This window comes from Bufo gargarizans, chromosome 8, assembly GCF_014858855.1.
Source record: "Bufo gargarizans isolate SCDJY-AF-19 chromosome 8, ASM1485885v1, whole genome shotgun sequence".
Lineage (NCBI taxonomy): Eukaryota > Metazoa > Chordata > Amphibia > Anura > Bufonidae > Bufo > Bufo gargarizans.
The window spans coordinates 85,375,787-85,393,422 of NC_058087.1; the positions used below are offsets into that span (position 1 = coordinate 85,375,787).

Below are 17,636 nucleotides of genomic sequence, written 5' to 3' on the forward strand. Positions count from 1 at the left end.
CAATTGATGAGTTTCTTAGCAATTAGACTTCCAGCTGTCTCTGACATATCAAACATTTTATGAAAACTCAGTAGGAGACATTTATCAAAATTGGTGTGCAGAAAAACTAGCTTAGTTGCCCATAGGGCAACCGGTCAGCTTCTTCGGAAAATGAAAGGTGGAATCTGATTGGTTGCTATGGGCAACTAAACCAGTTTTCCTATACACCAATTTTGATAAATGTCCCCCGGTGAACCCTTTAAGTTGCCAGAAAAGTTGAGCAATATAAGACTACCTGAGTAAGATACATTCTTAAATTTTCTAAATATAATTATTATATATCACAACAATATGTTCAACTATATCATGCTTTGTCTTCATAGTGTCCACCTAATCTTCGTAAGCAAGATGGGTATGCCTGTGATTCAAATCAGGTAACTTTTTGTTTAATTTACGAAATAACCTATAATCATGTTACATATAATATAGATTGGCTTATTTCCTTTAATCTCCATGCCACGGCCAATTGTTTGATAATTCTCCATGTTTGATATAATCTTTGTTTTTACAAATAACAGTAGTGCTACCTTTTAACACCTTAAGGACCCAGCCATTTTTCACCTTAAGGACCAGGACATTTTTAGAAAATCTTACATGTCACTTTATGTGGTGATAACTTCAAAACGCTTTTACTTATCCAGGCCATTCTGGGAATGTTTTCTCGTCACATATTGTACTTCATGAGTGGTAAAACTGAGTCATAAATTTCATTTTTATTTATAAAAAAATACCAAATTTACCCAAAAAATTTAAAAATTTGCAATTTCCAAATTTCAATTTCTCTACTTTATAATTGATAGTAATAACTCCAAAAATAGTTATTACTTTACATTCCCCATATGTTTGGATCATTTTGTGAATGTCATTTTATTTTTGGGGGACGTTAGAAGGCTTAGAAGTTTAGAAGCAAATCTTGAAATTTTTCAGAAAACCCGCTTTTTAAGGACCGGTTCAGGTCTGAAGTCACTTTGAAACCACCCAAAATGACCCTAAAAAATGATTTTGCAAACTTTATTAACCCTTTAGGTGTTACACAAGAATTAAAGGAAATATTTAATACCCTGATTCTGTAGTTTACAGAAACACCCCATATGTGGTCGTAAACTGCTGTACGGTCACACGACATTGTGCAGAAGGAAAGGAACACCATATGGTTTTTGGAAGGCAGATTTCACTGGTATAATTTTAAGCTGCCATGTCACGTTTGAAGACCCCATGATGCACCCCTAGAGTAGAAACTCCAAAACAATTACCCCATTTTGAAAACTATGGGATAAGGTGGCAGTTTTGTTGGTACTATTTCAGGGTACATATGATTTTTTGTTGCCTATATTACACTTTTTGTGAGGCAAGGTAAAAATAGCTGTTTTGGCACAGTTTTTATTTTTGTTATTTGCAATGTTCATTTGACAGGTTAAATCATGTGCTATTTTTATAGAGCAGGTTGTTACGGACGCGACAGGTTTGTTTTAGTTTTACATAATAAAGAATTTTTGAAAAAAAATATTTTTTAATGTCTCCATATTCTGAAAGCCATAGTTTATTTTTTATTTTTTGGGGCGACTGTCTCATGTAGGGTCTAATTTTTTTCAGTATGAGATGGCGGTTTGATTGGTACTATTTTAAGGTGTGTATAACTTTTTGATCGCTTACACTTTTTGTAATGTAAGGTGACAAAAATGGCTTTCTTGACACTTTTTATATATATATATATATATATATATATTATTTTTTTTTTTTTTACGGTGTTCACCTGAGGGGTTAGTTCATGTGATATTTCTATACAGCAGGTTCTTACGGATGTGGCGATACCTGATCTGTATACTTTTTTATTTATTTATGTTACACAATAACAGCATTTTTTTATTTAAAAAAAATCATGTTTCAGTGTCTCCATATTCTGATAGCCCTATTTTTTTTAAGTTTTTGGGAGATTGTCTTAAGTAGGGTCTCATTTTTTCGGGATGAGTTTTTTTCAGTTTTTTTTTTGAGATTGTCTTAGGTAGGGTATCATTTTAACGGGATGAGATGAAAGTTTGATTGGAACTATTTTGGGGTGCATATAATTTTTGGATTGCTTGCTATTGCACTTTTTGTGATGTAAGGTGACAAAAAATTGCTTTTTTGACACCGTTTTTATTTTATTTTTTTCATGGTGTTCACCTGAGGGGTTAGGTCATGTGGTATTTTTTTAGAGCAGGTTGTTATGGACATGGCGATACCTAATATGTCTACTTTTCTCTTTACATTTAACTGAATAAAAGCATTTTTGAAACAAAAAAAAATCATGTTCCATAGTCTGACCCATAGTTTTTTTTTGGTTGATTGTTTTAGGTAGGGGCTAATTTTTTGTGGGATAAGGTGACAGTTAGATTGGTGCTATTTTGCGGGGCATAAGCCTTTTTGATCGCTTGGTGTTGCACTTTTAGTGATGTAAGGTGACAAAAAATGTTTTTTTTTAGCAGTTTTTATTAAAAAAATTTAATGGTGTTCATTTGAGGGGTTAGGTCATGTGATATTTTTATAGAGCTGGTCGATACAGACGTGGCGATACTTAATATGTGTACTTTTCTTTTTTTCCCTATTTTCTACAATTTTTTTAACTTTATTTTGGGAAAACAACGCTTTTTTTATTTTTTTACTTGAAACTTTTAATTTTTTATTATAAAAACTTATTTTTTACTTTTTATAATTGTCCCATGTGGGACTTTGCCTTTTCAGGGTTTGATCCCTGTTTCAATTTAGTACAATGCAGTCTGTATTGTACTGTCAGTGTCTTACACAATAAGACGCTGACAGTTGCCTAGGAACTCCTTGGGTGTTTCAAACTCCTATAGCGGTGAATACAGGATTGCTGCGCATGTGTGGTTGCTCTCTCTTCACTTTAGGTGACCCATTCTGTAAATGGGAGTGGGTACCAAAGGTTTTACATTTGTGGTATATTCTTAAGATATGCCACAATTGCTCAGTTGCAGACAAATCATTTCAAAGCGTTTTTCATGATTTCTTTCACTGCATTTTCTTTGTTTGGCGGGGGTCAGAAACCCTGTGGCCATAATACCCTGGGGCGTTATGCTACAGGGGGTTCTACAGAGGAGCATTATACTACAGGAGGTAGAGAATTATATATACTACAGCTACAGAGGGGGCATTATACTACATGAAGAGAGTATTATATGTACTACCACTACAGGTGGACATTATACTACAAGGGGTCAGAGTATTATACATACTAGCACTATAGGGGTGTTATACTACAGGAAGGAATTATACTACAGGGGACATTATACTACAGGGGGTAGTATGGGCCATTTTACTACTGTGGACTATAGGGGTGGACTCTATATGAGATTGAGATTTTTGGAGTTTCCTGACCATGGACCCAAAATTTTAATGTTTTGTTAACCGAGCCACTTAGTTATCACTTTTGCTTTGTGACATGATGCCTCATTATGTTGGAAAAAGCATTGTTCATCAGAAAATTGCTCCTAGATCATTGGGATAAGTTACTCTTGTAAGCTGTTTTGATACTATTGTTTATTTATGGCAGTGGTCTTAGTAAAAATTGTGAGTGAGCCTACTACCTTAGATGAGAAGCAATCCCTCACATGAATGTTCTCAACATGCTTTGAGAAGCCACTTCTCTCCAAGAAAAACATCAAGGACAGTCTGACATTCTGAAGGAAGTACAGGACTGCAGAGGACAGGGGTAAAGTTATTTTTTATAATGAAGCACACTTGATACTGTTTGGGACATCTGCAAAAATTATTGTCCTGATAAGAAAAGGTGACTGTTATCATGAGTCCTGTGTCCTGATAATAGTAAAGCAATCTTAAGAGCATTTATATGTGGGCTTTGCTTCTCATCCCGGGGAGTGGGCTGGCTCACAATTTTGACTAAGAACGCTGCTGTGAATAAAGAAGGTAAAGAAGGTATCAAAAGATACTCCCAGAATGCCTCCCAACAATTCAGGAGCAAAATGATTTTTCCAGTATCATGGAACACCATTTCACAAGGCAAAAGTGATAACTAAGTGGTTCAGTGAACAAAACATTCAACATTTTGGGTTCATGTTCAGGAAATTCAGCAGCTCTCAATCCCATTGAGAACATATAGACTGAAAAATACACAGAAGTTGTGATAAAATCAAAGCAGTGATTAGAAAAGAATGGGTTACCATTAGTGTTGGGCGAGCATGCTCGTCCGAACACCATTCCGGCTAGAGCATCGCTATGCTTGGCACATCGCAGAATATCGCTTGTGCTCGAGTGCGATGCTCAAGTCAGTGTATTTAAATCTAATGTAGCCTCTATTTCTGAAAAGTTTCGGGTGGCATTCGAACTCACAACCTTCTACATTATAGCCAAGAATCTTAACCGCTACACTATAGAGCTGCATGGCCAGTTGCTTTAAAAAAATAAAATAAAATGAAACTTCTGCTATATAGGAATACTTACTAGTAATAAGTATTCCTACTATACAACAGAAGTCTCATATATATATATATATATATATATATATATATATATATATATATATTTATTTTAGTAACTGGCCACTACTCTATAGAGCTGCATGGCCAGTTACTAAAAATAAAAATAAATGAGACTTCTGCTGTATAGGAATACGTAATAGTAGTAAGTATTCCTATACAGCAGAAGTCTCATATTTTATTTTTTATTTTAGAAACTGGCCATGCAGCTCAATACTGTAGTGGTTAACATGTTGGGCTGTAATGTAAAAGGTTGTGAGTTTGAATCCCATCAGAAACTTTTCAGAAATAGAGGCTAAATTAGATTTAAATACACTGGGGTGTCCCCAAGCACTGACTCCATATATTGACATAGCTATATATGGAGTCAGAGCAGGTACTCCTAAGCCGAACTAGAGTCCCAACACCCTCCCCTGTTCAGGGCAGTGGGTGCCTGGTTTAATGCTCGGGTTCTCCCATTGACTTCTATTGTGCTCGGGTGCTTTGTAGAGCACCCTAGCATCGAGAAGTGTTCTACTCGAGCACTAGAGCACACAAGCACTTTGGTTCTCGACCAACCCTAGTTGATATCCAGCATGCCAGAAGGGTCAACACTGTAAATACTGAGTCTTTGAAACCTGATATATTTTTCAATAAAAATAAATATATATTTATATATATATGTATGAAATGCTGATAATTGTACTTCAGTATACAATAGAACCATCTGACAAATTGTTCCGAAAACGCTTTGTGAAAACCAAAATTTGTGTCAGTCTCAAGACTTTTGGCCATGACTGTACAAAAACCTTACCAAACCACCATAAACAAAACCATTCAAACAATTAATAAAAAGACCTAAAAACACTGAAGCAGCAAACTTTGTGAATACTAAAATCTGTCTCAGTCTCAAAACTTCCAAACTTTTGGCAACAACTGTAGTCAGTGGCATTTTTATCAAATCATAGCATGCTCAAGGTACGACATTTTCTCATGTGCTTTTCTCCATAGTCTTCCCATTAGAATTGTAAAAATGGCATAAAAGAAACAACTGCAGAAATTTTTATTGGTACTATTTTGGGGTGCATATGATTTTTAATTGCTCTATATTACATTTTTTGTGAGGCAAGGTAACCAAAAAATGTATATTTTGGCATTGTTTTTATTTTTGACAACATTTATCTGACAGGGTAGATCATGAGCTATTTTTATAGAGCAGGTTGTTAGGGACTAATGATATTAAATATGGCTACTTTCTTTGTTTCACTTTTACATAATAAAGCATTTTTGAAAAAAATATGTTTTTGTGTCTCCACTTGAACGTCTTATTTTTTTATATTTTTCTGCCGATTGTCTTGTGCAGGGGCTTGTTTTTTGCAGGAAGAGTTGATGTTTTTATTGGTATCATTTTTTGGTACATATGATTTTTTGATCATTCATTATTACACTTTATGGGGCAAGGTGGTAATTTTTTTTGTCAGTTTTTATTTATTTATTTTCCCAGCATTCACCTGAGGGGTTAGGTCATATGATATTTTTATAGAACAGATCGTTACGGACGTGGAAATACTGAATATGTATACTTTTTCTTATTTATTTAGGTTTTACACAATAATAGTATTTTTTAAACAAAAAAAATGATGTTTTAGTGTCTCCATAGTCTGATAGCTTTTTTATTTTTTGACCGATTGTCTTAGGTAGGGTCTCCTTTTTTTAGGAATGAGGTTACGGTTTGATTGGTAGTATTTTGGGAGGCATACGCCTTTTTGATCGCTTGGTGTTGCAATTTTTGTGATGTAAGGTGACAAGAATGGCTTTTTTGAAACAGTTTTTATTTTTAATTTTTTTACGATGTTCATCTGAGGGGTTAGGTCATGTGATATTTTTAGAGAGCTGGTTGTTAAGGACGCGGCGATACCTAATGTTTCATTTTTTTTATTTAATATTAACACAATAATAGCATATTTGAAACAAAAAAAATGTTTTTGTGTCTCATGAGAGCTATATTTTATTTTTATTTTTTTAGCAATTTTCTTATGTAGGGGCTCATTTTTTGCGAGATGAGGTGACTATTTTATTGGTATCATTTTGTGGGACATACACCTTTTTGATTGCTGGGGCTGGATCTCCTGGGCACCCGTAGAAGGAAGGTCCCAATGCCGTGCAAGGCATTGGGCAGCCACTGCATGGCATTGGGCTGCCTTCTCACCCATCAGGTCCCCCGCCACAGCAGCATGGGGACCCAATGGGCTCCCTCACCCACAGCAAACCCCTTCTATGTTGCAGTCATTGCTGACCGTGGCATAGAAGGGGTTAATGCGTCTGCATCTGTGTCCGGCTAACGGGAACAGGCGGTCCTCTGCAGCTGATTGGGCGGGCGCAGCTCCTGCAGCCGCCCGATCAGCAGGCCGTGATAGTATGGCACTGGGCGGCAAGCCATGTCCCGCTGCGCTGTACTATTACTATACTGGTCGGGAAGGGGTTAGGAACTGGTAATTTGACTCCGTACTGTGTCCACTTACCCTGTCTCAACCGGAGCGAGTCCCTACTATATATATATATATATATATATATATATATTTATTTATTTATTTATTTTTTACTAAAATGGCAACACTGGCACTAAGACAGAACAAGCAGGTGCAAGCCCAAGGGGAATACGCAAAATACAAAAAATAAAAACGGGCAGCACTCTTAGAAGGAAATATAAGTCCTTTATTCATCCATGTGGTAACAGCAACGTTTCAGCTCAACAATAGAGCCTTTCTCAAGCAAAAACAGGATCATGATACAGAGTATATATAGGAAGTGAATTTCATTACATGATTACAGATCATCAATAATTCATGATTAATCAATTCATAAAAACATTCCACACGCATACATGAACAAAATTCAAAATGAGCCAAATATCCATACAACATGATTATTGTGTCATATCTCTGTATCCATAATAGTAGAAAACATTTTTTTGATTGTGAGAAATATAAAAAAAATATAATGCCCATAATAAAGATTAAAAACAATACTAATGTCATAGTGCAATAAAGTGACATGTGCAGACTCTTTGTAATAATAACCCCTTAGTTACCACGCACCTTTTTGTTTTTTTTTATCGGATTCCAAGAGCTAGAACCTTTTTGTTCTTTTCATCAATGTACTTGTATGAGGTCTTATTTTTTGCAGGACAAGTTATAGTTTTTAATGCACGATTTTGGGTATATGTAATGATTGATTAAAGCCAGCTGTTTAGCTTAAAACCCCTTTGTTTATGTCAGTAAAAAGGTGTTTTAGTGGCCACTAAGGGGTTAATAAAACTACAGGGGAATTAGGAGACACAGGTGTGCTTACCACATGAGGGACAACAAGTTGCATGCTAGGTGCCAACATCAGCGTTCAGCGAGAGACACAGCGCATGTCCGGGTGATGTCACAAGCAGCAGAGACACAGAGGTGGAGTGGCAGCTGGGGCATGCGCAGTAAAGAACTAGAAGCACAGCAGCTATATGGGTAAGGGAAAAAGGTCTAAATAAGCTGGCGCATGGCTGAGAAGCACTTCTTAAATATAAACACCATCTTAATTATTGGAAGAGTAATCCCTACATGAATCAAGAAGGCAAACATTCACCAAAACAAACAACAAACATATGGCTCTTACAGGGGACTCCTGGAGCCATATTAGGGCAATTTATCCATCAGACAAGAGGAAAGTGGAGACGCATGCCAAAGAGAACGCGCGTCCACTCCCAATTGTAGTGAAATCCAAACATAGCTCTCCATCGACATGGGGTACCAGTAACAGGACCCCCTCAAAGTCCATTATGGTATATATGCCCAAGAGGGATCTCCTCATATCGTCTCATATATTGTAAAAAACATAGACCTTCCCTTGTACAACAAACTGGACACATCAGTTATTCATATAAAAATAAAAACACTACTGTTGATTGCTCATTTGGTGAGTCCAGTTGTCTCAATATTCAATATACCACCTGTAGAAAAAAACAAAAAAGAAGAATTATTCATGAAATAAATAACATCAAAGAAAAAATATCCCCAAAACTACACACAATACAAGAGGCAGAATGATGTATCTAAAGGAGATTAGGGGCAAACCTATCTGTCACAACAGTACCCTCATTTAATAGTCAACATTGAGACTAGAGATGAGCGAATTTATGAAAAGTTTGTCACAAAGTGAATTTTTTTGTACGTTGCGGGTACAATGACAGGGAGCTGCGATAGCGCCACCCCCGTCATTGTACCCCTCAGATGCTGCGTTTATACATGATTACGGTATCTGAGTGTAAAAAGCGTAAAATTAACATTAAAAAATTAAATCAAACTTACCGCCTCCATTTGCTCGCAACGGGCCGGCCGCCGTCATCTTGCTTGAAGATCTGGAGCAAAATCTTGTGTGGCGTGAGATTACGTCATCACGCCGGCTAGTGTGGTGACGTCATACGTCGCCATGCATGGGATTTCGGACGAGCTCTTCAATCAAGATGGCGGCTGGCGGCCCATCGTAAGAAAATGGAGAAGGTAAGTATGAATTGTTTTTTTTTTTTTAAACAATTTCAGGTTAAATTTGCTAACACGAAGCACGCAGCTTTGAGGCGAATCAAATTTATTCTGAAATTCGGATCGAATTCCACTTCGTAGGATTCAATTCGCTCACCTCTAATTGAGACCATGATGTTTCAAAGAGTTAAGTCTGTGGATCCACAACAATTCTTTTTTCTTCAACATGTTGATATGATTGCCACCCCTCCTAGATGGAGTGACACGGTCAATGATACAACATCTTAAATCCTTTTCTGTGTGCTTACATTCAGAAAGTGTTTGGAAACAGGTAAATCAAGACGCTTTTTTACGAATAGTAGAACGATGATTGTTAAGACATGTTTTCCAGGGCCGTCTTTACCAAGGGGAAAAGGGGCAGCTGCCCCGGGCCCAGTTGCTTCTGGGGGGCCCAAGGCAGCTGCCTCTTGAGCCCTGCTAGCCACTGCCCCGGGTGTCAGGCTGTCAGCTCTACCAGGAAAACGTGTCTTAGCTTGTCACTGTGGAGTGATCAAGCTGGTAGACGATCATAAGGCTCATTACCATGACCCGGTACAGGATACAATAAAGTTTATTTTGAGACAACGCGTTTCGGGGTCTCGACGGCCCCTTTATCAAGTCTACATGGAACATAGATAATAGGAAAAATACAGTAAAAAATAATAAATAAAAACATATATATGTACGTTTCAAAGTTGTATATGGAATTTGGTATAGACAGATGTGTACATGTATATGTACGTTTAAGAGTCGTATATGGAATTTAATATATAGTTATATATTTGCATGGGTGAATATATAACCAGGAGTCCAGGCATCATGATCGTACTGTGTTAAACTGTGTTAAAGTTGTGATCTAGGACCTTAATGACATCATCACCATGTGACCAGTAACCTAGCAATTACTGGTCACATGACTATGAGGTCATCACAGGTCTTACTGAGTGTTGCATAAGTTAACTGTGGAGCTTTTTTGTGTAAAGATTACATCAGAAAAAGGTGACAGGGGCTGTTATGTTAATATACTGTAAACTACTGTATAGTGGGGTGCTGTATACTGTGTGGGGGGCTGTATACTGTGTGGTGGCTGTATACTGTGTGGGACTGTATATTGTGTGGTGGGCTGTATATTGTGTGGTGGGCTGTATACTGTGGGGGGGGGCTGTATACTGTGGGGGGGGGGGCTGTATACTGTGTGGGGGCCTGTATACTGTGTGGTGGCCTGTATACTGTGTGGTGGGCTGTATATTGTGTGGTGGCCTGTATACTGTGGTGGGGGCCTGTATACTGTGAGGGGGCCTGTATACTGTGTGGGGGCCTGTATAGTGTGGGGGGCCTGTATAGTGTGGGGGGCCTGTATAGTGGGGGGGCTATACTTCTGTACTGTATACTGTGGGGGTCTGTATACTGTATACTGTGGGTGCGGTATAGTGTGGAGTGCTATACTGCTGTACTGTATAGTGTGGGGGGCTGTATCGTGTATAGTTTGGGGTGCTGTATACAGTGAGGTGTTGTATACCGTGAGGTATTGTATACCGTGAGGTGTTGTATACTGTGGGCTGCTATACTGCTCTACTATATACTGTGGGGTACTGTATAGTGTGGGGTGCTAAACTGCATACTGTGTGGTGCTGTATACTATAGGGTGCTATACTGCATACTGTGTGGTGCTGGGGTGCACTGTAACACTAGGGTGAGCCGAGCCCTGGTCTCCTTCCTGCAGAGCGGTGCCCACTTCCAGCCCAGAGCACTGATCCTGAGCCGCTGGAGTCTTCAGAATTGGAAGTATTTACAGTCATTCACTGTACTCTACCAGATGTGTGGATTTCTTGTGTGTGTGTTGTGGTGGAGGACGTGATTGCCTGCTAAGGTGTGGGAAGGCAGGATCCAGGGGGCCCAAGTAAATTTTTGCCCAGGGTCCAATCAATATTAAAGACGGCTCTGATGTTTTCATATCAGTAGAGGTCTCCCCCACATACAATAAATTGCAGGGAAACAAGAAAACGTAAGTAACATAATTGGAGTCACACATTAAATGAAATCTGATATATACGAATGTTTGACGCCCGTAATAGGGTGAGAAAAAGTATTACCCTTACACATGAAACGACAATTGACACAGCCTAGGCAAGGAAAACAACCAAGTCCAGGTTGTGTCAATGTTGCCTACCGTGTCATTTTTGCAGAGCCAATGTCGGCCCTAACCAGTTGATCAAGTAGACTCTTTTAGATATTTTAGATGATTCTACTGATCTCAGTACTCAATATCGTGTGAGTGGAGACAAACTGGATCCTAGAAATGCCCTTACTGCGGGTTCCACTAGTAAGTGTGCTAATGAGATTCATCACTGTATTCTCTTGTGACTGTAGCAAAGCATATCCATGTTGTACAAATTTAAAAGACATGTTATCTAGTGTTTTATCCAAGGATTGCTAGTCTGACAGAATACGTCTGGCTCTTTAAAAATTGAAAATAAGGCAAATGTCTCACCATTTTTCTGGGATGACAGCTGTTATAGTGTAAGATAGTGTTCCAATCTGTAGGTTTGGTATACAATTCAGTGTGCAACCTACCATTAGAGGAGATTACAGTGGTGTCCAGAAACTGAATTTCTTTTGTGGAATGCACTAATGTGTATTTCACATCATGGTCAATATCATTTAAAAAGGTAAGAAACTCCATCAAACCCACCTCAGTTCCTGTCCAGAGGAGGAAGGTGAAGTGAACTGCGAATATATTTTTCTTTTTGTACTGAAATAAGCCACTGAACGCTTTTTCCACAAATAACTGCAACAGTGAAGTGCTTTTTTAAATTTCTGTACTAAAATAGGCCACCAAACGCTTTCAACACATATAACTGCTGAAGTGAACTGCGAATATATATATTTTTTGTACTGAAATAGGCCACTAAACGCTTTCGCCTCAAATAACTGCAACAGTGAAGTGCATATATACAGATATTTTTCTTTCTGTAATGAAAAAGGCCGCTAAATGCTTTCAACACATATAACCGCAGAAGTGAACTGAGAATATATTTTTCTTTCTGTACTGAAATAGGCCACTAAACTGTTTCGCCACAAATAACTGCAACAGTGAATTGCGTATATATTTTTCTTTCTGTACTAAAATAGGCCACTAAACGCTTTCAACACATATAACTGATGAAGTGATTTTAGTACTGAAATAGGCCACTAAATGCTTTTGCCACAAATAACTGCAACAGTGAAGTGTGTATATATTTTTTATTCTGTACTAAAATAGGGAACTAAACGCTTTTGCCACAAATAATTACACCAGCAAAGTACGTATATATTTTTCTTTCTGTATTAAAATAGGCCACTAAACACTTTTAACACATATAACCGGCAGAAGTGAACTGAGAATATATTTTTCTCACTGTACTTAAATAGGCCAGTAAACGCTTTCAACACATATAACTGCTGAAGTGGACTGAGAATATACTTTTCTTTTTGTACTGAAATAGGCCACTAAATGCTTTTGCCACAAATAATTGCAACAGTGAAGTGCGTATATTGTTTTCTTTCTATACTGAAATAGGCCACTAAATGCTTTTAACACATATAACCGCTGAAGTGAACCGGGAATATACTTTTCTTTTTGTACTGAAATAGGCCACTAAATGCTTTCGCCGCAAATAATTGCACCAGTGAAGTGTGTAAATTTTCTTTTTGTACTGAAATAGGCCACTAAACACTTTTGCCACAAATAATTGCAACAGTGAAGTGTGTATATTGTTTTCTTTCTATACTGAAATAGGCCACTAAGCTCTTTTAACACATATAACCGCTGAAGTGAACCGGGAATATACTTTTCTTTTTGTACTGAAATAGGCCACTAAATGCTTTCGCCGCAAATAATTGCAACAGTGAAGTGTGTAAATTTTATTTTTGTACTGAAATAGGCCACTAAATGCTTTTAAAACATATAACCGCTGAAGTGAACTCGGAATATATTTTCCTTTTCTACTGAAATAGGCCACTAAACACTTTCGCCACAACTAACTACAACTGTGAAGTGCATATATATTTTTATTTCTATTCTGAAATAGGCCACTAAACTCTTTCAACACATATAACAGCCGAAGTGAACTGAGAATATATTTATCTTTTTGTTCTAAAATAGGTCACTAATCGCTTTCACCACAAATAACTGCAACAGTGAAGTCCGTATATATTTTTCTTTTTGTACTAAAGTAGGAAACTAAATGCTTTTAGCACATATAACTGCTGAAGTGATCTGAGAATATATTTTTCTCTTTGAACTGAAATAGGCCACTAAACGCTTTCGCCACAAATAACTGCAACAGTGAACTGCGTATTTATTTTTCTTTCTGTAATTGTAATTTAACAGTTATAGAAGTAGGGGCATGGTATGACCAAGAAATAAGACCTATATATACTGAAATAACGTTTCGCAACAGTATTTTGTACACAAAAATCATATCTATGCGTGAGGGGTGGAGAAAAAGTCTTTTTCAGATGCATGTAAAATGCACCAGAGATCAAAAATCACCTCCTTATTTTCTCTAGGGTCAAAAAGCCTTGCTTTAAAGGCATTAATGTTGTACAAAATCAACGTAGGAAGCGGATTTGGGACCTGTTGGGAGTATATATAGATGCAATGGTATATATCTCGTTATCGATTGAACATACTACAATCATATATCGACCGTGAGATTCAGCATAAGATGTAATAAGATTAAAGGAGACTGTGTCCTTAATTGCTATCATTACACCCGCTTTCTTTTTATCTGAATGCGAATTAAAAATATGAGGGAATCTTTTGTTATGAAGTCTAAAGCTATCTTTAGATATCAAATGTGTCTCTTGTGTGCAAAGAATATCACATTTTAGTTTGAGTGACTATCTCCACAGGCTACATCTTTTAAAAGGGCTAACCCTTTAACATTTAAAGATTATATTTTAAGTGCCATATTGACAGATTGAATATATGCTTATAAACAGTTGGTTTGTTCGGTGGTTTGAGTATAAAGAATGGGATCTGGATAGCCCCGGCAGACTGTTGTGTATCATGTCTCCAACACCTGAAGCAGACATGTCTCCCTCATAACAGGTAAACTGAATAACGTAAAAACCAAAACATTGTAGGAATCTAAACGTTTCCAAACAGTCGCCAATCCCAATCCCAATTGCCATGTGTAGGATTGGGAAAAATATAATGGGGGAGTACCTGTTGGGAAAAGGAAGGAATAAATAATCAATACCAATGTGATTAGGGGTCGAGCAAATCCTCGGATCAACCAGAGGAATAATGTAACAGTGAATAGAAAGGTTTCAGATTGGTTAGCGCCGGCTAGCCAACAGCTATAGCTTCTGAAAGTTCTATCAGAAAAATGAAGTACATCTCCCTGAGTATTGAGATATATAGGAGTACCTTACAGTACCACAATAAAGGTCCATCTTTATCTTGAAGCTTTCACTAGAGTCCATTCTTGCATCAATGTTGGAGGCTTCTGCTTAGCTTGGGATATTTCTCCCGCTTGTGGCAGATGAAGAGACCATTTCTTTAGCAACTCTGCAGCTTGTGAGGGAGACATTAAAACAAAGTTAGTGACATTTTTGCTAACTATCACTGTTTTCTCTCAATATAGCAGTATATTTGGCAAATTCCCTCCTCCTCACCAGGGTTGCGGGGAAAAGGTCAGCATAAAATCAATCTGTTTGAATCTCTCAGGAATGTCTTTCTTACGACCAGCTTTTCTCAGCAAGTTGTTTTTAAAATGAAAAAAAATGTAGCCTCTCTAGCACCTCTCTTGGCATGCTTGTAGGTGTAGATCTGGGTTTGGGAACCCCGTGTGCTCTATCTATGAGGAGATCCCTTTCAGGGGTGTCAGGAAGAATTGACATAAAAAGATCTATCAGGAGCTCTTGAAGAGGCTGTTCAGGGCTGATTATCTGATTGGATAGAGTACTATAAATCTGCCATTAAGTCCTGCATTGTGGTCAGGGTAATTATATCCTCCCGCTCAGACCTTATTACAGCCCCAGTATTGCCTCCTAAGGGAGAGCTTTGAGCTGACCTCCCACTTGAAATACTTTATTTACTTGCCGGAGATGCTTGCTCTGCTGCTCCTGAGGGATTCTGCTGCCTTGTGGCACGCTTGATGTAGGAGTCCAGCGTGTCTTGTGCTGCCTTGTGTGTAGAGTGGGCACCATCTTGGATCGGCGCAGAGGAGAAGAAGGAGGTGAGTTTGGTTGGAGGACCTGGTGTCTTCTTTGTCCTCGTCATTTCTTTGCTCTCCTTGGCTGCTGAGAGGGTTATTAAGAGGGTCTGGGTGGCTTTTGAAGGCAAAGGTGGCTTTGTAAAGCACATCCTCCCAGCACGGCATCAGGCCACGCCCCTCCCCTAGTTTTATCACTAAACCATAATTTTAACTTTATAGAACAAAAATAGGAAAATAAATCCAAATCCAAATCAAACCAGTTAATGAGTATTAGGACAAAATTAAAGCCCCTTACTAAGGACACTCACTTGTGCATCAGACAGTTTTTTAGAGGATAGGTTAATGATAGGTAATTTTTCCTTGGACGTCTGGATCTTGCCCACAGGTGGACGAATCTTGTTGCGTAATTTTCCACGATACATAGATGACATCTTCCTCATCTGGACAGGAAATTAGGTGGGTTTGATGGAGTTTCTTACCTTTTTAAATGATATTGACCCTGATGTGAAATTCACATTAGTGCATTCCACCACAGAAATTCAGTTTCTAGACACCACTGCAATCTCCTCTAATGGTAGGTTACACACTGAATTGTATAACAGCTGTCATCCCAGAAAAATAGTGAGACATTTGCCTTATTTTCAATTTTAATAGCCAGACGTATTGTCAGACAAGCAATCCTTGGATAAAACACTGGATAACATGACTAAATTTGTACAACGTGGATATGCTTTGCTACAGTCACAAAAATATATAGTGATGAATCTCAATAGGGATAACACACTTTCTAGTGGAACCCGTAGTAAGAGCATTTCTAGGATCCCGTTTGTTTCCACTCACACGAAATTGAGTACTGAGATCAGTAGAATCATTAGACGACATTGGGCCATCTTAGGTGGCTGTCTTAAGAATGTGCCTGAATTCAAGTCTTTACCTCTTTTTTCATATCGTAGATCTAAGAGTCTACTTAATCAACTGGTTAGGGTCGACATTGGCTTTGCAAAAATGACACGGCAGGCAACATTGACACTACCTCGACTTGGTTGTTTTCCTTGCCTAGGCTGTGTCAATTGTCGTTTCTAGTGTAAGGGTAATACTTTTTCTCACCCTATTACGGGGGTCAAACATTCGTATATATTCATATATATATATCGGATTTCATTTAACGCGTGACTCCAATTATGTTATTTACGTTTTCTTGTGTCCCTGCAATTTATTGTATGTGGGGGAGACCTCTACTGATATAAAAACATGTCTTAACAATCATCGTTCTACTATTCGTAAAAAGCGTCTTGATTTACCTGTTTCCAAACACTTTTCTGAATGTAAGCACACAGAAAAGGATTTAAGATGTTGTATCATTGACCATGTCCCTCCATGATGACTTAATCTCACTTAATCTCACGCCGAACAAGATTTCGCTCCAGATCTTCAAGCAAGATGGCAGTGGCCAGCCCGTTGCAAGCAATGTAGTCGGTAATTTTGATTTTAATTTTTTTATGTTAATTTCATGTGTAGGGTAGTGGATGTTTTAAATAGGGGCGCTCCCACTATCAGTTTTAGAAAACAATATAGAATTTGAGGGAGCTTAAAATGTAACTTTTAATATTAGATTTTTTAAGAAAATATGCGCCACAAACAGATAATTGAGATATGGCTTAAGAAATATGGAACAGTCTTACCATTCCGACGCACCCTGATTAGGGATCAGCCTAGCGTGGTGGAAATACCGCGTCTGGACAGATGATTAGATATGGTCGTAGGTTGTTAGAAGATGTAGACTGGTGCAGGGAACCACTGTCCCTAGTAAACCCTGGATGGGGAGGGGTTTTTGTACAACGGAAGGTCTACATACATGTAAAATATATGAGATGATATGAGGAGATCCCTCTTGGGCATATATACCATAATGGGCTTTGAGCGACTCCTGTTTCTGGTACCCCATGTTTATGAAGTGCTATGTTTGGATTCCCCTCCAATGGGGAGTGGACGCGCATTCTCTCTGTGCCAACTTGTTGTCCCTCATATTGTAAGCACACCTGTGTCTCCTAATACCCCTGTAGTTTTATTAATTATTACAAAGGGTCTGCACATGTCACTTTATTGTCTTGCACTAATGACATTAGTATTGTTTATATTCTTTATCATGGGCATTATATTTATTTTTTATATTTCTCACAATCCCCCCAAAATTTCTACTATTATGGATACTGAGATGTGACAATAATGTCACGATCCCTCCTGTGACAGAGGTTAGAAGATCTGAAAGACTTGCATCACATGAGGTTATCTGACAGTCTCTCAGTTTTCACTTTGCAGTGTTGTTGCTGGTATGACCACACCTCTTGTTTCAGGTGTAG

General features: G+C 38.0%; 1 protein-coding gene across 5 annotated transcripts in view; it reads left to right on the forward strand.

Annotated features, from left to right (window-relative positions):
- The window catches only part of ADAM23 (ADAM metallopeptidase domain 23), a 380,159-nt gene that overhangs the window by 308,507 nt on the left and 54,016 nt on the right, over positions 1–17,636 (forward strand). For all 5 annotated transcript variants that reach the window (XM_044303192.1, XM_044303191.1, XM_044303194.1 and 2 more), the window contains exon 19: positions 363–413. In XM_044303192.1, the coding sequence (XP_044159127.1) occupies positions 363–413 (51 nt within the window). The remainder of the gene's footprint in view (positions 1–362; positions 414–17,636) is intronic.